At 42.1% G+C, this 21,562-nt stretch overlaps 2 protein-coding genes across 9 annotated transcripts in view; one reads left to right on the top strand and one right to left on the bottom strand.

The window, feature by feature from the left end:
• Positions 1-17,485, top strand: part of LOC133849372 (uncharacterized) — a 95,696-nt gene extending 78,211 nt beyond the window's left edge. For 3 of the 4 annotated variants that reach the window (XR_009895368.1, XR_009895369.1, XR_009895370.1), the window contains one exon: positions 1,438-1,576. Coding sequence is in view for 1 of the 4 variants with exons in the window: in XM_062285413.1 (XP_062141397.1) it covers positions 1,438-1,731; positions 17,461-17,470 (304 nt within the window). In the remaining 3 variants the exon portion in view is untranslated. Of the gene's footprint in view, positions 1-1,437; positions 1,732-17,460 lie in introns of those variants that run through there. The other variant, XM_062285413.1, reaches the window with a different exon arrangement.
• A 1,576-nt stretch (positions 17,486-19,061) lies between these two features.
• LOC133849371 (BTB/POZ domain-containing protein KCTD5) overlaps positions 19,062-21,562 on the bottom strand; it is a 68,219-nt gene continuing 65,718 nt past the window's right edge. For all 5 annotated transcript variants that reach the window (XR_009895365.1, XR_009895363.1, XR_009895364.1 and 2 more), the window contains one exon: positions 19,062-19,288. The gene's annotated coding sequence lies outside the window, so the exon portion shown is untranslated. The remainder of the gene's footprint in view (positions 19,289-21,562) is intronic.

Below are 21,562 nucleotides of genomic sequence, written 5' to 3'. Positions count from 1 at the left end.
GTTGCGAAGCAACGCAAATCGATGTGTGATTATTTCCTCTGTGTGTGTTCGTATGTGTGTGCGTGTGTGTGCGTGTGTGTGTGCGTGTGTGTGCATAATGCAATTTTGCGCAATACATCAGTAATAATTCTCCTTCCGCTGCATCCACAAAATATATTTTGTCTATATACATATATATTTCCCTTTATTTTTCCTTTTTTTTTTTGCTGCCTGCTGAGCTGTCATATATTTATACCAGAAATATATATATATCTATATATTCTCTGCAGTCGAGAGTACAGTTTATTCGCAAATTCAAATGCAAGTCGATGGCAAATATTGAGCTGAGCTAAGCAAACACAACATTTGATTAGTACTCAAAGAATATTTTGCATGCTGAAGTTAAGCGAAAACTTGTTGCATACTTTCGGGCGCTAGAAGAATTTTCTAAGCTGCAAAGCCCCGCATTGGAGATTGAGCAGAGGTGTCAACTAAGGGGCATGTGGCTTGTGGCAGGGGCAACATCAACACTTTGGGGCAAAGCCGCACTGCAAAATGCAAGATACAGAGAACAAAGCAAAATGTGAATGCAGAAAAGTTATCTACTCACTTGCGTGTTACGTGTGTGTGTATATCTACTCACACACACACACACCCCACACACACATATGTAGAGAAAAGAATATATAGAAAGCCGCCAAGTATTACATTAACATTAAAATCAACAACAATAACAGCAACAACAAAGCGAAGCATGTTTAATAATATTTACATTCACACACACACATACTTACACACATACGCACACACACGCATTCGCGAAGAAAAAGAGTAAAAATGAAAGGCCTAAAAAAAATGCATAAAACGCGCAAAAAGAATCAAAACAAAACGAAAAACGAAAAAAAAACATGTCCAAAACTTTGTATATAAACCTGCGACTGTGTGTGTGTGTGTGTTTGCATATTAACACACACACAAACATATATGTACGCCCACGGCTGAGCAGATTACCCCGGCTCCCCCCTTCCCCCCCTCTGTCCATCCCCTAACTGTCGTCTGTCCAGCCGATTGCATTACACGCACGAAAATAAAATGCAAATGCAGCAACGAGTGAAGAGGATAGGGAAGAAGGGAAGGGGGGGATGGAGGAGGAGGAGGAGGAGGGGGAAAGGAGGGAGTGTCCTGCTCCGGATGTGCTGGCCGCCATTGCATTTTCGTTAACCGCACGCACACGCACTCACACACACGCACACGCACACGCACATATACATACGCACACTTTTGCATTTTGTGGCGCATTTCCATTTGGTTCATTTTTATTCTGCCGGCCTCTTGTTGTTGTTGTTTTCGTTATCGTTGTTGTTGCCGTTTGTTGTTTTGCTCGTTTTCTCTACTGACATCATTTTTTTCGCCTTATTTTTGCGTTGTGTTTTCACTTTTTGTTTTGTTTATTTTCAGCTCGTTTTTGGGTGGCGCGTCAGTTCCACCTTCCACCTTCCACCGTCCACCTTCCGCGTTCCACGTTCCGCATTCCGTATTCCGCATTCCTCACTCCCCATTCCACTGTTCGCCAGCTTCGCTTTCGGGTGTTGTGAAAATGCAAGAGCGAGAGAGCGAGAAAGAAACACAGACGGCGGCTGCAGCCGATGGACAAATGGACAAATGGAGAGATGGACAAATGGAGAGACGGAGAGATGGACTAACGGAGAATGAACGCAGCAAGCAGCATTCGAGCAGCAGGCGGAAAACAAAGTGCGTACTTCCATTTTTATTCTCTATGCTCGCTTTTCTCTTTCCCTCATTTAAATTTGGACATTGCCGATACTAGAGACAAAAAGAGACCGCGACAAGACGCACATAGAAAACGATCTGACATTTGTAGGAGTAGAGCGAGGGCAGCTGAAAAGGCGGCTGACGGACTGCTGAAAAGGGAACGTGTCGAGTAGGAATTAAGCATAGATCAATTATTTTATCGAAATTATCTACTCGAATATCGTATTTCTTATGCAATTTATGCATTTTGTTGTGCGTCTGTTTCTCCACTCTTCCCATTCCCATTCTCCTTCAGTTTCTCTCTTCTTTTTTGTCGGGCGCAACTCTTTGCTGTTTTTGGCGTTTATATAAACAACAAATTGTGTGTTGTGCCTACGCGTTGTGTTATTTACTTGCGTGTTTTATTTTTATTTTCGTTTTAATGTCGCTTCACTTTTGTCTTTTTGCACATTTATCAATTTAATTTGCAGCCGTATGTGTGTGCGAGTGTGTGTGTGTGTGTGTGGACATATGTGAGCAACAACAAGGATGCTGCAGTCGTAGTATTCGTCGTTTGCTCGTCGTATGTGTTGACAGCCTCCAGTCTCTCCTGCAGCCTCTATCCTCTCTCTCTTTCTCTCTCCCTCTCTCCCTCTCTCGCTCGCTCTCATTCGTTCTCTCTCCTTTACTCCCACTCGCTGTCTCGCTCTTTCTCTCGCTCGACCTGCTTCTCAGTGTGCATAGTGCACAAAAACCAAAAAAACCAAAAAAGGAGACCATTTTTTAAATATTTGTAATATAATGTAATACTTACTAGGCCTTTACGGTCGATGGGTCGAAAGGGGAGAATGCGACTGCGAATGCTGCTGGTGGAAATGCATGTGAATGTGAATGTGAATGTAGATGTGAATGCGCTTCAAAGCAACCCATACGCTGTGTCAGACTCTGCCACGCCCTCGTATTGTGTTTGTTCGATGCTGTTTACTTTGGACTTTAATGGAAAATGCGTGATAAAAAATTAGCATAAACATTTATAATTGATTCCACTGCGTTGCACCTGCACGTACATAATTCGACAGCCTCCAATCGAACCCCCTCTAAAAAGCGATCCCCGATTGTTTACCCAATAGCTTCCTTTCTCCCCATCAACTTTGTTCTCTTCTCTCCATTTCTCAGTCATGCTCAAACTATGCACGTAAAATGCATTCCATGAAACCTTTTCATAGAACAGTTAGTATAAAAAATTCAATTTTTTGAAAGTTTCGAATGCAATTTCTTAGAGATCTGCAAAATACTTTTCCCAAAACAACTTATTACATCAAAATCAAGTATAAAAAAGTAAATTACAAAGTTTCGAATTTGAGTTTCCCAACAATATCCGAAAGGCAACTTCTTAGGGATCTGCATAATACAACTTTTCTTACAAAACCTTTTTACCATATCTATCGAATCGTGTCGTATTATTTATAGCTTGTTAATAGATCTTTATGAACAGATTTAAGCATATTTTCAAGAAAGAAGGTGATCTGATCTGATTTGATGTGATCTGATATGCAATATGTAGAAATCAATCCCAACTTATTCCTAGACACAGATTGTTGTTTTAGATCTCATTTGATCTGATATTAAATAGTGAGAAAATGTGAATTCTATATACATACTTAGATATTGCAAATAATTCTAACATATTCCTGAAAAAGATTTGTTGCATTATATCTGATCTGATCTGGTTGTCATATGTTCGTATATAAATTTATCTTCATATACTATTCTAGTGAGGACAATGTAAATTCTATACTTCTATAATTCTATTTATAGAAATTAATCCAAACATATTCCTAAATACAGATTTGTTCTATTACATTAGAAATACATTCATTCCTCTTCTTAAATACGTTTACATACATACATCTAAGTTTATATACAGTGGGGAGCAAAATTGAGTACATGTTTGCATATTTCACATTTCGGAGCGAATGATAAAGAAAACAGTAAAGCAAATGGAAAAAAAAGTTTATTCTCTTTATTCAATATGTAATTGACTATACATTAACGAGAAAAGACCAACGAAGAAGTGCACAAAGAAGAAAAGAAAACTTGAAAACAAAAACAACTCGTATGTACTCATTTATGCACCTTTGACATTTTAAACTTCTTATCTGCAAACAAGATCGTTAAATGGAATTTTTAGTAAAAAATTAATATTTCGTCCATAAACCTTTATTTTTTTATGACGCTTTCAATACGGTCTGGCATACTCTCCACAAGGTTTTCCAAAATTTCTTTGGGTATACGGCGCCACTCCTCATGCACCCTTTCCCATAAATTTGCGAGGTTTGATGGAGCTGAATTATATTGTCCCAATCGTCTTTTGACTATTGACCACAAATTTTCGATTGGGTTTAGGTCAGGGCTTTGAGCCGGCCACTGCATCAACTGAAAATTTTGGTCCATTAGCCATTTCTGGACGACTTTTGCAGTGTGCTTCGGGTCTCCATCCTGCTGAAACACGATTTCAGCTTCGTTGTAAGCACTGCGATCAATAAATTCGGGAAGATGGTTCCTCAAAATACTTAGATATTGCTCTTTGTTCATAATCCCTTCTATTTTGTGCATTGGTCCAATGTTCCACCAGTTGAAACAGCTCCAAACCATTATATTGCCTCCACCATGCTTTACAGTCTGCTTAACGTGGTGTCGTTGGATTGTTTCACCGGGCCGGCGCCAGCAATATTGTTTTCCATCTGATTGGAATCTATTAAACTTTGTTTCATCTGACCAAATTACCCGCTTCCAGTCATCTATAGTCCAATTTCGGTGCTGTCTGGCAAAACATAAACGTGCCTTCACATTTTTGGCCGACAACGCAGGTTTATTTTTTTTTACTGCTGCAACATATCCAATTCTTTGAAGTGCTCTTCGAGCTGTCCATCGACTTACATCTTTATTTATCTCTAAAGAAGCCCCCTTAGGCGTTAAGAACTTGTCCTTTCTCATATTAGCCATAATATGACGAGCATCCGCATCGTTTAAAAGTCGAGGACGGCCTCTGAGAGGGGATTCAACCGAAACTTTGCGTCTTTTTTGGACACGTATGACCACCGACTGACTTATTCCGAGTTTACTGGATATTATCCGGGACGAACATCCTTTCTCGGTAAGACCTAATATCGAATTTTCCACGTCCTGACTCAATTTACGCATAATTTTGAAATAATAATAAAAATTGCTCTTCACTTTCAATGTAACCACGTTGACACTTTAAATCATAATAAGCACATTACAATAAGTCTAAGAAACAAAGCAAAAGCAATAAGATGACAATTAACGGTAAATTTTTGATTCTTTTGCAGATAAGAAGTTTAAAATGTCAAAGGTGCATAAATGAGTACATACGAGTTGTTTTTGTTTTCAAGTTTTCTTTTCTTCTTTGTGCACTTCTTCGTTGGTCTTTTCTCGTTAATGTATAGTCAATTACATATTGAATAAAGAGAATAAACTTTTTTTCCATTTGCTTTACTGTTTTCTTTATCATTCGCTCCGAAATGTGAAATATGCAAACATGTACTCAATTTTGCTCCCCACTGTATATATAGGATGAAAATTGAATTGGATATAGAAATTAATCCTAACACATTCAATCCCCTTCCAAATTTACACCCTTACATCAAAGTTTACAATAGGAACGTATGAAATTGAAATTGGATATAGAAAATAATTCTAACATATTCCTTTATACACATTTGTTGTATTAGAAATATATTGAATCAACTGTCTTAATACATTTAGTTAAATACATCAAAGTACAATAGGAACAAATGGAATTGGAATTGGAATTGGAGACCGTGTCTTGAGTTAGCGAATTTGCTTTGTTTCTCTTCTTCTTTTTCTTCTTCCACGTTCCACGTTCCACGACTGTCCACTGTTCGCTTTCCCATTGCGCCTGCGCGCCCTTTCAGCACACACATAACATAGAAAGCTGTGCTCAAAACTGCAACTGGATATGTGACGAAGAAGGGTAAGGGAAGAGAGAGAGGGTGGGAGAAGGGAGAGGCGAGAGGGGTGTTGTATAGTTGCATGTCCGGAACTCGTTTGTGTGTGCCAAATATTTGCAACTCACAAATCTTGTTATTTTACAAAGCTTCACAGATCCAACAAGTTTCTGTGTGTGTGCGTGTGTGTGTGTGTGTGTGTGTGTGAGCTTTTTTCTTCATTTTTTCAATTTTTCATTTCTTTGTATAATTTTGGTGAACCACTCGAAAGTTTCGGTGTGAAGTGTATAGAAGAAGGGGGGGGAGAAGGGAAGGAGACTCAAGTCAAGAGAGGAGCAGAGGAGCACGTATTACATATATACACACATGCATATGCATATGCGTATGTGTATGTGTGTGTGTGAGTGTGTACATAGTATAAGCAAACACCGCATGTGACTAAAATTGTTGCTGCTGTTGTTGTTGTTGTTGTTGCTGGCTTGGCTTAATTGCCTCTCACATCTGCTGTTGCTGCTGCTGTGGTGCATTTTAGCAAATGACTTCACTTATTTACTTTATGGCGGCTAAGCGCAATCCCCCTTCCCCTCTCCTTCCATCTCATTCAGCACCCTTTCGATCAGTGTCGCAGTTTGTTGTTGTTGTAGCCTGATCCGCTCTCCCCTTCTCTCTCTGTCTCTCTCTCGCTTGCTCTCTGTTGGCAAACTAAGATCGCTTCGTCGAACACTCCACTTTGCTCTCCGCTCTCCACTCCCCCCGCTCACTGCGTTGACGCGGCTGCGTTGATAATTTCCAAAAACAAACTCGGACGACGAACGCGAAGCCGAGGTTAACGGCTTCAGTGCAACTTTTTTAGGTTTCTCAACACACACACACACATAAAGCTTGCAAGCGACGGCACACTGCGAATTTAGGAAGTGCGACTGCTTGCTGAACAGAGCGTAATAGGTGGAGAGAGGGAGGAGTGGAGGAGATGTGCTTTTGCACACACACACACACACACGCACACGCGTACAGATAACATCTATGCAAGTGTATGAGTGCAGGCGTGTTTGCATATTTCAAACTACTGTCAACGAGATCTTCCCCTCACTCTCACTCACTCACTCAAGCCGTAACAAAGGCAGCGCGCTCAACGACTGAGTGAGTAAGTGGGAAAGGAGCGCAAGAGAGAGACTCTGAGCGCATTTGCCAAAAATAATTTGTATTTTTGGCAAAAACGTTGCTTCTCGCTCTCACTCACTCAGTTAGTTAGCCAGTAATGCGCTCTCGCATGCTCGCAATCTCGCTCTCTGCTTTGCTCTCTCTCTCTTCGTGATCCACACTGACGAACGTTAAGCTCACCAATACACACGCACCCTTATAGAGATGCCCCCTGGACTGCATCGCCGACTGCGACGTCGACGGCGGCATTACATAGATCGGATGGCATTGCCTCGCGCCTCGCTTCTCGCTCGTCTTTTCCTTTCTACTCAAATACCCTGCAGCAGTGTTTTTTGGTAGTTCAAAGACCGCTGTTCCATCAGCGTGTCTTTGCTTTGTCCCCCCCTCTGTCTCTGCGCTCCTCTCCCCTTTTGCTCTATAGTGGCCGTCACTTAACTCGTTGCTGTTTTGTCTCCTTGTTCGTCGCTTGCAGGTTTCTGTTGTCTCGCTCTTACTGCTGCCTCTGTGTGCATTATGTCTATTATTATTGTCCAGCATTGATTTCTTGTCCCTTTCCGACTTGCACTTCAAATGCACTTTTGAGTATTGAATTGATTGAGATCTAATTGTTGTCCAAAATAGAGAAACATATATCATATGTAAATTAGATATTCACGTTAATTAGCTAATATTCATATTAAGCGATTTTGAACTAAAAATTAAAGTAAATAATGAGCAACTGATCTGACTGTACTCTAGAGATGTTAGTAGTGCAACAATTAGAGAAAAGGATTGGATGGTGATGGGAGGAGTGGGAAGGGGGGGGAGAGCTGAGAAGAGAAGGGAAAATTCGAGAATGCGAATCGGTAGAGAACATAATATAATATTTGTGTTGGCGTTGTGCTCTTGCGCTTGCCTGCGCTTTCTACTCTTTTCACATTTTGTCCTCACACACACAGAGAGACAGAGATGCAACACACACACACACAACCACACACACACACACACACATGCAGAGCATATTTGGCTTGTTTTTGTTCTTCGTAGATGTCGTCTTCAAAATTTATTTTTGCTTTTCTCTTTTCTGGGCGCTGCGATGTGGTTTTTTGGTTTTGGTGTTTTGTATTTTGTATTTTGTGCATTTTGGGGATCGTTGATCGGGATCAATGCACCCGGCTTCTACTCATCTCTCTCGTTCTTTCTTACTCAATCTCTATCTTTATCTTTGTCCACGTTTTGATGTTTCAAAATCTATTGTAGAACTCTGAAGATGTTTGTTTATTTAATTTAATTTTTAAATAATCCGATTTTCTTTATTAATGAAAACAGAAACCAATTCAAAATGAGATGAAGAAATCATTTAGACGCTATATTTCACTGTGAATGCACAAAGCGAGAGAGAGAGATAGAGGACATAAGAGAGAAAGAGAGAGGGATACAGCATAGTGACTCTGGTTTTTTTCGTTTATTGGGTTTTGGCCTTTTGGGTTGCAAAACTCAAACAAAGCTCAAGGTGATCCTCTTGAAGCAACAATGTAGGCTTTTAACTTTACGAGTACGATTCACCATATCGCTCCATTCGCTTGATATTGATATACAAATAAATGAGCAAATGGATTATATTCCCCAAGCGAGTATTTGTCTGCTTTCAAGGCAGCTGCAATCATAAAGTTGGCTAACTAGTCCGAGTCTGAGTACTTGTATTTAAAAGCCTAAATACTCAAGGCATATCACACTTGTAGTAGATCGCACATCAAATTCTTCAACAGTTACTAAGTTGGTATTCTGTAATATCGACACTTAATAGATGAATTCATTATTTTCTGAGCATTCCGTATTTCCGAAAAAGTAATTAGTCGCTCCTTATCTAGTCTACTAAAGCGCAAGGTCAGATCCAGTCAGTTGATCTATAATAGATAAAAGTAAACTCTCTTTTTCCATATTTTTAAATGACTCATTTGATTAAATCCTTGTTCTTAGTTTCATTTTTGTAAATTGAGATCAATTTTAGTTAGTTCAATTTTACAATATCGGGAACAACCCAAAAAGTAAAGCAAGTAAACTAAAGATTTATGCACTTTCTATCTTTTTATTTGATTAAATCCTTATTACTTTATTACTTTAGATAATCAGTTAGTTAGTTAGATTTTGCAATATCAGGAACAACCCATTTTTCCGGAAGTCCCAATTGAGTAAATCAATCAGATGTTGATTAAACATTAAACTTCCATAATGAGCAATTTGTGTAAATCAGTCCGTCATTCAGTCATTTACATGTCCCCCCCCATCCCTCATTCAGTAGCCCAATTAAGAAGCAAGAAGCGTAGTTTTCAACACGCTCAAATTAGGAAGCCATCAAAACAAGTGTGACGACAAGAACATTAAGAACACACGATTAAGGCATTAAATGATTTGTCACACACTCATAAGCACACACTCACTCGCATAACCATTCATATTCACACTCTCACTCACACCCATACCCATTCACACTCAACAAGAGACTGAATAAGCCTATGATGGGCCATAATCAGGATTCCTGCTGGCGGTGGCGAAACAAGCGAAACAATCCTTAAAACTACCAACAAGTTCAAAGTTCAAAAAGGCTGAAATGCCACAAAATCAACACTTCCGCACACACACACACACACACTCTCATGTGTAGTCTAAATAGAAAGACCGACTGCGGTCTGAGGGAGGCGGGGCGATGGGCGGGCTTAGAATTGCCGCCAAGAGGCAAAACCGCTTAAGTGAGCCTATAAAATTACTGTGAGCATTTCACACTAAAACTTTTGCCCTAAACTTTCAACCCAAACCCACAAAACGTCGCCCGACTTCATGATGATGTTCATCATGTGTGTGCGAGTGTGTGTGTGTGTGTGTGTGTGCAAATGAGTTGGAATTTTAGGGCACAAATTCATCATAAAATCACTTAAAATGATATTAACAACCCTTAGCCTCACCCTTTGCTTTGGCCCTTGCCCCAGTCCTCAACTCAACTCGACTCTGCTCTGCTCTGCTCTGCTCTAATGCTTTCCCCAGACAGGACTATCCCACATGTGCTCAAGTAATTGCGTGTCAAAACTTTTGAACCTTTGACCTAGCTAGCTAAGTAAGCAACCAAAAACGACAACAAGGAAATAAGGAAACAACATCAACCCTTTGTGCAAGGACTGGGCTGGCGTGCTGCCTGCCTATTTTATGGGCGTCATTGCCTAATCCTTTGATGGGCCTAATCGTGGACGTAGCCCACAACTCACTCACTCTACACTCTTCACTCTTCACTCCCCGCCCTAGCACTCGCATCATGCTAATTTGCGGACAGCCGCCTTCGTTTGACTCGGCTTCCGATTCGTGTCCTTGCCCTGTTCCTGTTTCTGTTTCTGTTTCTGTTGCTCTTTCTCTTCCCCTCGCACTCACCCCGGGTCGGTTTCTTCGCCTCGTCGTGTGTAACAGCAACCGGACACCCCATAAACTAAACTAAACACACAACGGACAAAACATGACCGGAGTGTGAGGGTTGTGAAAGCGGGGAAGGGTTGACCGGTTGCCCATATCAATAAATGTGCCCAAGCAGAAGCTGAAGCACAAGTTGTATGCCTTATGCTCAGCCATGTGGCTGGGGGAAGAGCGACGTTGCTATGTGGCATGCGGCATGTGGCATGTGGCAAGAGGCTGTGGCGCCCACTAGGAAGCGGCAACAAAAGTATCATAAAAGTGTTGAAATAATTTTAGGGTTGACTTCCGTCTTGCAACCTGGGGGACATCCTCAGAGTCCAAGACAGATCTAAATGGCAACGAGAATTGCTATTGTTGTAGTTAGGACAACTTCCAGCTAAGATCGGGCAATAGATATTGCTTTAGGACGAGCAATTGTGGTCTCGATAGTGATTAGGCAAATACTAAGAGTATCGGGGATTACTCCAAATGCGAGCTTCGATGTCAACTTGTCAAATACCTTGACTACGAATTGATATGCAAGTGGTTAAGTCTTGTTTTGCTTTGCTTGCTTCTCTATCTGTATCTCTACCTCACTTCTCTTCTCTCTTCGATGTAATTCATTTACATAATACCTGCGAGACGTGGGCCAGCTCTCAATGCCTCGAAAGAGCTATCATGCGCTACGTTTAGAAGCTTACCCAGGAGTGAAATCGCTTGACGCAACACGTCGCCAGTCAGCTAGCTCTTTTCCTTCAGATACACACACTCCACACTCACAGAGGACATCCCTTGTCTCGTCTCCCTCCGCCCCCTCCCTCCCTCACTCACTCACTTTCCCAAACACATTTTGTGGGTCAAGTCAATCGACGACGTGCTGGGCTTTGCGTGTGCCCAAATCCGAGAATTTCACTCTTGAATTTCTAATAAATTCATAGCGAGAAGTTGAGCCAAAGGGGGCGTTCAGTATTCCCCCTTTCCTCTTTCCCCACTTCCTTCGTTTCTCAGTCGTTCAACCCAAATTTCTGAAGAAGACTCCCTGTTATCTCTTGGCAAATGTAATGAAAATGCGAGTCTGTCTCAGACAATGTGTGTGTGTGCTGCGGGTGTTTGTGTGGGTGACCGAGTTCAAGTCCGAGTCTAGAAGAGAGTCTGTCCATGTCCTTGTCCATGACCATGTCCTTGTGTGGTTGTTTATCATGTTACTGCTGCTGCTGATAATGATTATATGTGTAATTTGCAATTATGACCTCCGCATTCTTCTTGAAGGCGCAACGGGGGAATAACGAGAGGGAGGGGATAATCAGGGGTATTTAATAAACTCGTCGATTAGGCCGCCTTCATTTGAATACGCCTTGAGTCATGTCTACCATGGCTAGAGCCCTCACACCCTCACACCTCACACACACACATTGAGACTGGCCACACACTCGACCACAAAAGTATTTCACACGCTATCGCTTTGGGCTGCCAAGGGTCAAGGAGTCAAGGGGCGCCACGAGCTGTTTTCATGCGGCTTATTGGGGCAGCAGACATACATTGTGGGGGAGTGGCAATGGGCGGGTGACCGGGAGGTCTTCTTCTTCTTAGTCGCATTTGACTTACATTCGATAGCTGCTTGGCTTGGGTTTGGGTTTGGGTTTGGGTTCGGAGCAGGAATGGGATAAGTCAGAGGTACTTGGAGAGGGAGATGCTTGCCGGCATCTTGTTGCCGGCGGTAATCCTCTGATTTGCTGGTGTTTATATGCAAGTCTGCGCTCGTCCTCGTCCTCGTTCCGACCCAACCCAACAGTCTGTCCTCTCTCTCGCTTCCTCTTTCCTCCTCGGATGTCGCATTCGCATAATTTGTAGGTCATACATATTTGGCATGTTTGACATGTTTCCTTGCTGTTTTACATGATAAACACTTAAGGGTGCTAAACAAAATAAAACAAAACAAGTAAAAAAAAGAGTAGAGAGACGAGGGAGCGAAGAGAAAACTAAACACGCACAGGCTTAATGCCAGAGACCAGTCGACACGTCGAGTGTCTTCAGCTTGGGCTTTACAATCCGAAAGGGTATTCACACTCACATTCATATACGCATCCATTTGTCCCTTTTCTCGACCGCAAATCCCCAAGAAGTTTAGTCTGAGCTCGCCCACTTAACGCTAGAGCGTGAGATTGAGAATTGGGAAGATTATCCTTAACTGGCAACGATCGCGATGTTTCAATTAAACATGAAAAGAAGCAGAATCTATTCTGAGATTGTATCTAAAACAAAGAAAACTCCGCAATAACAGAGCAGTCTGCATTGAGGATTAAGTTCTAAATTAATCCAGAGTACAATTTAAGGTGAGGATTGTGAACATTATCTGTTCTTAGCTAGCAAGAATCGCGATGTGTGGCCATCGCATCGATAGTACAATTAGTCGAGTAAAGAAGCAACACTTATTCTGAGCTTGACTCCAACAACTACTAAAACCACGCAACATCAGAGTCGCCTGCAGTGTGGATTAAGCTGCGAAATTATAGCCAGGCCATCGACCATCGGCCCAATCTCCTGACAGTGAGAGGCAGCCACTTGCTACAAGTGAAATTGTGCTAACAACTTCAATCAAATGCTTGCCACAGACAGCAGCAACCTTTAAAAATAACCAGTTTCAGTTCAAGAAAGCGGCAAAAGTGAGGGATAAGGGCGAAACGGGAAAGAGGAAAGGGAAGTGGGAATCGGTGGAAAGCCAAGCGGGAGACGCCTTTAGAAACTAGTTTTCTTAGTTCCGCGTCAAGCTGATCACGAAGCACCAGCGTTTGGCAATTCCGTACAAAACAGAAAAAAAAAACAATTTAAGGTGGATGAAGAGAGGGGGGAAGGCAAGGGAGAAGAGATGGAAAGGAAGGGAGCACAAATCACACACTCACATCGTATGTTAGCTCAGATCTTTCTCGGTTCCCAATTGATCTTGAGTTGTTCTCTACTCCTCGTTCTCTCTCTCCCTCTCTTATTCTCTCTCTATGCTATGACTTTTGTTGAGCAATGGGAGAAGGGATATAAGTGAAGAGGAGCCAGAGGCGGGAGACACGTTGCAGATGCCGAATTGCAGAACTCTTGCTGCCCATCGATCGCATCCTTGTCATGCTGCCTACTTCTTTCTATGTAGGTCGTTGCAATTTAATACTTGGATTTCATGTGTGCTTCGCTTCGCTTCGCCTTGTCTTGCCTCTTTCTTCGGTGTGTTGCATGCTTTGCGTTGGTTGTCCGGTTTCGGTTTCGTTTTCGGGCCCAGTTTCTGCATCGCTTATTTGAGTGCAACGCGGCTTCAAATCTTTTTTTGTTTTTTTGGGACATAGTAAATGCAGCCGGAGCACAAAATGCAAGTAATAAGCAGTTTGTCGACTGTCGAGTTTGTCGAATGGAAACTGGTTTGTGAATGCCACACATCTTCTTCTTCTTCGTTGCATTATAGTTAGCAATGCGGCATGCCACATCACATGATTAACTCATCAAACTTAGATGACCCTAAACCATGATTTATTGTTACTCATGGCAAATAGTTTTAGGTTCGATTCGAAGTTGCGATGTTTGGCACATCGTTAAAATGTAATCGTATTCCGAAATACTTTTGGGCGAGAGACAGCTGTCCCTACTCCTCCTGTCCTTATTCCTCCTCCTCCCCCCTACACCCACACATACACACCAACACATAAGCAAGCTTATCGTATCTCAATTTCTACTGTTTCTCATGCGTCATGTTCGTCGAATAGTTAATCGGCGTTGGCAATGAGGAAGGCGACAGCAACAGCAACAGCGAGGAGAATTTCGCACAGTCCCGACAGCGTTAGAGCACAATCACACACACGCACACAGAGACACACACACACACACACACACACACACACACACACACACTGTCACACATGTGTGAGCTCGTTGCCAGGATTAGTGGCGTGTGCAACACGTGGCCATCCAGTCAGCGAGGCCGAAGCAGTGGTGAGGAGGCAGGGAGGGTAAGCAAAGGCAGCTCTCTGCTCTACTCGAACAGTTGACAGGCTGGATAACAAGGGGCCTGGCCCAGACCTGACCGCAGATGGGGGGAGACCGAGAGGGAGGCGAATGGGGAGGCGGATGGGGAGGAATGGCTGCTGCCATGACAGCGTTTAGCTAGTGCTCAAGGTCAGCCATCAGCCAGCAGAGGACAGCGGACAGCGGACAGTGGAGAGAAGACTGCCATGAGGCAAATGGGCATTGAATTTCGGTCCATTTGCAGCAATTGAGATTGAGAGAGAAAGAGAGAAAGAGAGAAAGAGAGAGAGAGAGAGAGAGAGCGAGCTCTATTCGGCTCGCCCACAAGTTAACATAGTCGTCAGTCGTATAACATGTTTGCCGGGACCTGGTCAAGGCTTCATTCAGCACAGTAAAGCAAAGCAACAGACCATCTTGCAACCTGTTGCAGAAAGTTTTAAGAGCACAACAAGCAAGCACATCATCCATAGCTTGGCGAAAGCCAAAAGAGAAAGCTAAGCGCTTGAAAATCCTTTTTTCCTTTTTCTTTCTTTTTCTACCTCGCTTCTTTTCTTTGCTTTTTTGTTAAGTCAACGCAGGCAACAACAAGAACAACAATAGCATTTGTAGGGCATCGAGTGGACTACTAACGACCCTTTCCTAGTCTATCTCTACAGTGAGAGAAAAGAATCAGTTACAACTTTACTTAAGAGTGGACAAAGATTAAAGAAAAAATAAGTTCCAACACGATAATCTTTTACTTAAGAGCAAGCAACGATTAATGAAAGAAGTGAATGCTAATTTCGAAGAGATCGAAATTCTTAAATCTAGAAGTATAATAGATAAACCCGTTTTTATACGCGCTGCGCATAGGATAGAGGGATATTATTATAACTTTGTGTCTCTATAAAATGTATCTAACAGACAGAAGGAGGCATCTCCCACCCTATAAAGTATATATATTCTTAATCAGCATCAACAGCCGAGACGATATAGCCATGTCTATCTGTCCGTCCGTCTGTATGAACGCTTAGATCTCGGAGACTATATGGGATAGCGATATAATTAGTCGCATTAGCTGACAATGTGATATATTTTGTACTCGATAGTATATTTTGAATGTAGTACTTTATCGATATACCAAACGCAGCCTTTGGTATATTCTAGTATATTAGGAGAATAATATTTTGGTATATTTGTAGACTATTTTTGCTGATAATCTAGTATATTTTGCAATCGATGGTATATTTTGAATGTAATTGCTCATTGATATACCAAATTAGCCTTTGGTATATTTGAGTATCTTTGCGGTATATTTTAAAATGAATACCGCACAGTTTAGCTTTTATGTTATTGATAATGGGTAGCGGGTATCTCACAGTCGAGCACACTCGACTGAAGCTTTCTTACTTGTTTCTCTCTGTGCAGTTCAGTGATAGATAGAAGCCTGAACCTGCTTAGCCCCATGTGTAGGATAATGCGAGGAGATTGCCCCTGGCCGAAGAGCAGCTGGAAAAGTGGGAACCCTGCTTACAGGTGGTCGCCAGTTGCCTACAAGAATTAGGAGAGGAGCAAGCGGCTTTGTTACGACCCCAATTAGTTGTCAATAACAAGATAGTAGACAAAACTTTGTGTATTATATAGTTCAGCTATAGGGAGAGTAGTAGAAACAAGTTAATTCCATGTGATGCCAAAATGTTCTGTTGTTGTGCTGTGCTGGCAAATTCGGCCTCAAGGTCGACTTGCCACACATCCATTTCCATTTCCATTTTCATTGCCATATTTCCACATTTTTGTTGTTGTTTTGTTTTTTGTTTTGTGCTGCACGTTCGACTATTATCATTTTTTACCTGTAGACGGCGCCTTTCATTTGTTTCCGTTGCGTATCCTTGAAATTTGCACATATTTTTTTGTTGTCGCTCGTTCATTTTGACGTAGAAATTTATCTGTTGCCACATTTTCACATGCCTCTTTTTCCAAACGATTTCTGAGCAGCTGTTGCTGTTGTTGTTGTTGCTCTTGTTGTAATCTTTTCTCGTTCCGTTCATGTGGTAACAGCGAAAAAAATTGCCGAGAAAAAGAAAACGCAGCAGCAGCAGCCGACGCTTGCGTAGGCGTTACCGTTACCGTTGGCGTTGGCGTCGACGCGACGCGACGCGAAGGCAAAAGGAGCTGGATGTGAAAACGAAGTCGATGGAATAAAAGCGAAAGTTTTGTCTACCCACATGAGGAGCGAGGAGCCTCAGACAGAGTCGCCGCCAAAGGAGGCACAGTTAAAGGAGGCACTCCAATTCACCAATACACAGAAGCTGCGCTGCCAGCGACGACGCCAACGTCAACGCTAACGTCAACGCCAACGTCAGCACTAGCAGAACTGCGCACGAACATTCACGTTTCTTTCATTTGGTCTCGTTCTCCTCTTTTTCTTCTTCTTGTTCTTCTTATTCTTCATATTTGTATTGCCCTTTCGAGCTTTCTTTTTTCTTTGCCTTTGCCTTTGCCATTGCCGCTGCCTTTGCTTTTGGGTGGCTGCAGACGCTTTGCTTGTCTCTGCCTCCTCCGCCTCCTCCTTCGTCGCAGCAGTTACTGTTATTTTAGTCGCTTGGTTTTTTCCATTTTCTCTCCTGGAACTACTCTTAGTGAACAAGTTTCAAACGTTTTTTATGTTTCAAGAGAACGATTTTCGCGTCACCCACGCAGATTACTCTTTATCTATATTTGTGCTCTTAACCTTAAGAGCACGATTCACTGGTCCACTTGTCTTTCGCTTAGTTTTTTGGTGGAGGGTGCGAATGGCACAATCTGATTTATAGGTGAATAGTTTGTGCTACCCACACACACATACACACTCACACGTAGACACTTTCGTGTGAATTCGTTAAGAGTTTGGATTTCTATTTTTGCTTCTTGTGCGCGACGTCAAGCGGGTCAAATTGATGTGTTAACTGTACATTGCGAGTGGATTGTAGTTTCAATTGTTCTGCTTGTTACCCTAGATACGCCCAAGGATGCTTCTATCATAGATGTTCATTTTACTCTAAGATAAACTTTACCTTATTCTATTTTTATTTTATTGCAGTACTTGTTCAATTACTTTTCATTTTAGCACTTAACCATTTGACTATTGCCTCTTTTTTTAAACTATTTCATAAAATCATTTTATCTCTATTCTTTGCAGTTGCACATGATGTCCAAAGGAACAACTTTTGTAAGGCAGTTTAATTTTCAAATACAAATACATTACACATAATTTCCAAATGTACAATAAAATGTTTTTCAAACCATTCAATCTGTGCGTAAATTCTTTGTTTTCGAAAAGAAATTTCGTTTTCTTTCCATATCTCGGTCAAATCCTTAAGGATCTAGCAAGGACACATATGAAAAAAATATTTTAAATTTTCCAATGGGTATGTATAGAAAAACGGCCAAAAATACCAATAATACAGTGTATCTGGGTCATTTGAAGGACGATCATGATGTCCTTTGGCACAAGGATTTCTCTTTTAAAGAGAATCTGAGTGGTGTACTCAAAAGGATGAATATCCTTATAGGAGCCGAGATAAAAGGACCTTTTTGTATACAGAAAATTGCGTATATCTTGGTCATATCATGTCTGATCCTTGCGGGTCATATGTCAAACGAAGTCCTTTGATGAAAGCTATCCTCATGCCAAAGGATATTCCAATCGTCCTTGTGGTTCTCCAGATATCCTGCACTTTGTGCTTTTCGCATGATTTCCATGGCCCTCGGACCGAAAAATTACAAGTGTTGGATCCTTAGATGACCCCCAATTTTTTTGATGCCAATCGTTAGAGTTGGTCCTTGCGATCCTTGCAAAACAAGTCCTTTGAAAATGCGGCAGGATATGGCCGAGTTATAGCTAGTTTTTCAAAAACGACCCCCACGTGCACCCTCAAAGTATGCTACAAAAAATTTATTTTTTTGCTAGTCGCCAATTTCAAATTTGAATTTTGAAAATAACCACCAAAAAATAAATCCGTTTTAATTCAAAAATGTTTTCTTTTGTTGCCTTATATCGGTGAAAACACTTAGGATCCTGTCAGGACTTACCTTATTGTTATCAGGATAACGAGCTCTATCAGTTGACACTGAAAGATTCTAAGGATATGCCTATAAAATTAACCTGAAATTTTTTAAAGGGTCAAGTATAGAAAAATGGCCAAAAATTCCAATAATCCACTGTATCTCGGTCATTTGAAGGACGATCATGATGTCCTTTGGCACAATGATTTCTCTTTTAAAGAGAATCTGAGTGGTGCACTCAAAAGGACGAATATCCTTACAGGAGCCGAGATAAAAGGACCTTTTTGCATAGAGAAACTTGCGTATATCTCGGTCATATCCTGTCTGATCCTTGCGGGTCATATGTCAATCGAAGTCCTTTGATGAGAGCTATCCTCATGCCAAAGGACATTCCAATCGTCCTTGTGGTTCTCCAGATATCCTGCACTTTGTGATCTTCGCATGATTTCCATGGCCCTCGGACCGAAAAATTACAAGTGTTGGATCCTTAGATGACCCCATATTTTTTTGATGCCAATCGATGGAGTTGGTCCTTGCGATCCTTGCAAAACAAGTCCGTTGAAAATGCGGCAGGATATGGCCGAGTTATAGCTTGTTTTCCAAAAACGACCCCCACGTGCACCCTCAAAGTATGCTACTAGAAATTTAATTCTTTTTTTTGCGCTATTTTCAAATCTGAAAAGCCCTGAAATATCAAATCCGTGAAGGCTCAAACATGATGTTAAGGTGTACGTGCTTTTATTGACATTGTTTTTATTGTTGATTATATTTATGATGAACTTATTTAATAACTTATAAAAAAGTATTTTGGGATCCGACTTATATTAGTTTCCTTGTGAAGACATATGAATTGCATATTATCACAGCATTTCTACTGCTTAGAATATTGTAATGATTGTGCGAAACGTGGCCAGAAACCAGGTGAAAATCAAATTCGTGTAGTTGGGGTAGTTGCCATCATCCTGAAAAGAAAATAACATTTAACAATAATTAAAATCAGATGTAATTACGGAGTAAATTATTTATAAGAAATATTCATAGTATTTGCTCTATGCTCACAACAAAAATAAAGATGGGTGACCAGAGGGAGGGAGGTGAGCTACAAGCGAATTCAATGTCATGCAAAAAACCGAAAATGAATTAATGCACCCTTACTTGAAGCCGGCATATGAAACATACACGCCCCATCAATTGTGATGAGGAGGTGAAGGTGGAGCTGGAGAGGAAAAAGGAAAGAGACCAACAAAAGAAAGAAAATAGGAAAACGTGCGGCATTGCGGCGTTGTCAAAAAGAAGCAGACCAAATGTGCAGTCATCAGAAAAAGTTACACTACAAAACGAAAGAAACTGAACGTCCTTCACAGTGTTTTCTGCGTTGAGGTATGAGACGAGTCGAGTCGAGTCGAGTCGGGTCGGGTCTGGTCTGTTTGGGTCGTGTTGGTTTGTGTGTGCGTTGCATTCGGCTGGAGTGGGTTGTGTCGGTTGGCTGAAGCTTGGGCGCCACCTGTTGGTCATGACCATGGCAGAGGACACAGGCATCGGAAATGGGACTGACTGCAGCTGCATTCCCGCGCACAAAAGAAAGAAGATTTGCAATGTCAACAAACAACAAGACCAAGCCAAAAGGCTCGCTCTCGTCCTGCAGTTAAGCGAGTAGCTGAACGGGTCTCTACCCTCAGTTGGTGTCCCTAACTCAATCCAACCAGCCACCATCCATCCACAAGCACTGCTGCACACGTTGTGGAGACACGAGTATCAGGCTCGCAGCTTGCAGCAGAGAGTAGCCAAAGCAGATGCAACGCAACTCACGCGATTGCAAGCGAGTAGGTGTGTCTGTGTGTGAGGTAGTTTAGTGTAAGAAGAAACGTCGATGTTCAAATGCTCTTCGCAGCTTGATTAGCTAAACTCATTTCATCAGAGGAATAGATGGACACATAAAGATAGTTAGCTACGCTTTCGTGACTGGATTAGTTAAATCACATTCAGGTTGGCTTTTCTACTCTCATCTACTCGCATATCAAACTGGCCATTCGTTTGTAATTTAGTTGGCAATACTTATGCATAAAGACACCAAAAGTGAGTACAATGCATTCCAATGTACGCACAATGTGCTCAAATATGCATTCCATTCCACATTCCCCATTCTCCACATTTTCCGCATTCTGTTCGTACTCCGGAGTCCGGATTCTCCATTCCGCATTCACATTTGTATAGAGGGATATGCGAGTGCTCTTATGTGTGTTGTTTACATACGCGATTTACAGTTATGTGGCCCACAAATCGGCATCAAATGCGCTTAGCAAGCATCATCTGAGCACCATTCGGGCAGCTGTGGATCTAGAGCTGGATCTGCATGCAGCATCTGCACAAATCTCCAGTTGGTCATGAATTATTCAACAGTTACCACGCATTACGCATACGCATTCCTACACTTCCATTCCCATTTTCTTTCCTTTCGGTTCCCTTCCCACTTCCCTTTCCTTTCCTTCCGTTCCGTTCCCTTCCCTACCCTTCATTTCCTTTCCCACTTCCATTCCAAATCCACATTCACACTCACACTCTCTTGTGTGAAACTATGGCATACAATTTGCAACTTTCAGCAGCGAATGTTGCTTGGAAATTGACTACGCACCGCGTTGGTCCTTGCCACACACTCGCGCAGTTACCGCACATGCGTTTGCTGTTGCTGCTGCTGTTGTTGTTGTTGTTGGCGTTGGCGTTTGGCAAATCCTTTTTATGTCCACATTATGTAGTTCGCACGCATTTGCTATCTATGGTCCCGTGTTGGGGGAGGTCACATTTGGCACACATCGCGACGACGCGGGCGTCATTCAATTCCATTTGCCGTTCACCGCAGTTGAGTGGCGGGAAGCGGTGGCAAGTGTGGGGGCGGGGAATCGGGGTGCGAAGCGCCGTCATTCCGTGCGCCATATAACCCAAGTTCAATTACCTGTTACAGCCGTTAGATGAATTTCTACGGCCAGAACATGCTCCGACTAGTTGAGCGCAGTTCCCCTCCCCCCCCCGCCGCCCTCTGCCAGTGCCACCTCCTCACCCCGCTGCCCACAAGCACGCACACTCTATAGATGCCCCATATATGCATTACCATACGTGGGGCGCGAGTGTGGCAAGTGCTTTTGTGTTATTGCCACATTTCTCTGTGTTCGGTGGAGGAGAGAGAGAGAGGGGAGGGAAAGATGTGATGTTAAGGTTTTCTTGCTTTTTTTTTTGAGAAT

The sequence above is a fragment of the Drosophila sulfurigaster genome, chromosome X, assembly GCF_023558435.1.
Source record: "Drosophila sulfurigaster albostrigata strain 15112-1811.04 chromosome X, ASM2355843v2, whole genome shotgun sequence".
Taxonomy (NCBI): Eukaryota; Metazoa; Arthropoda; class Insecta; order Diptera; family Drosophilidae; genus Drosophila; species Drosophila sulfurigaster.
Note: the sequence above shows the minus strand (reverse complement) of the source record. Positions and strands in the feature narration are given on the sequence as shown.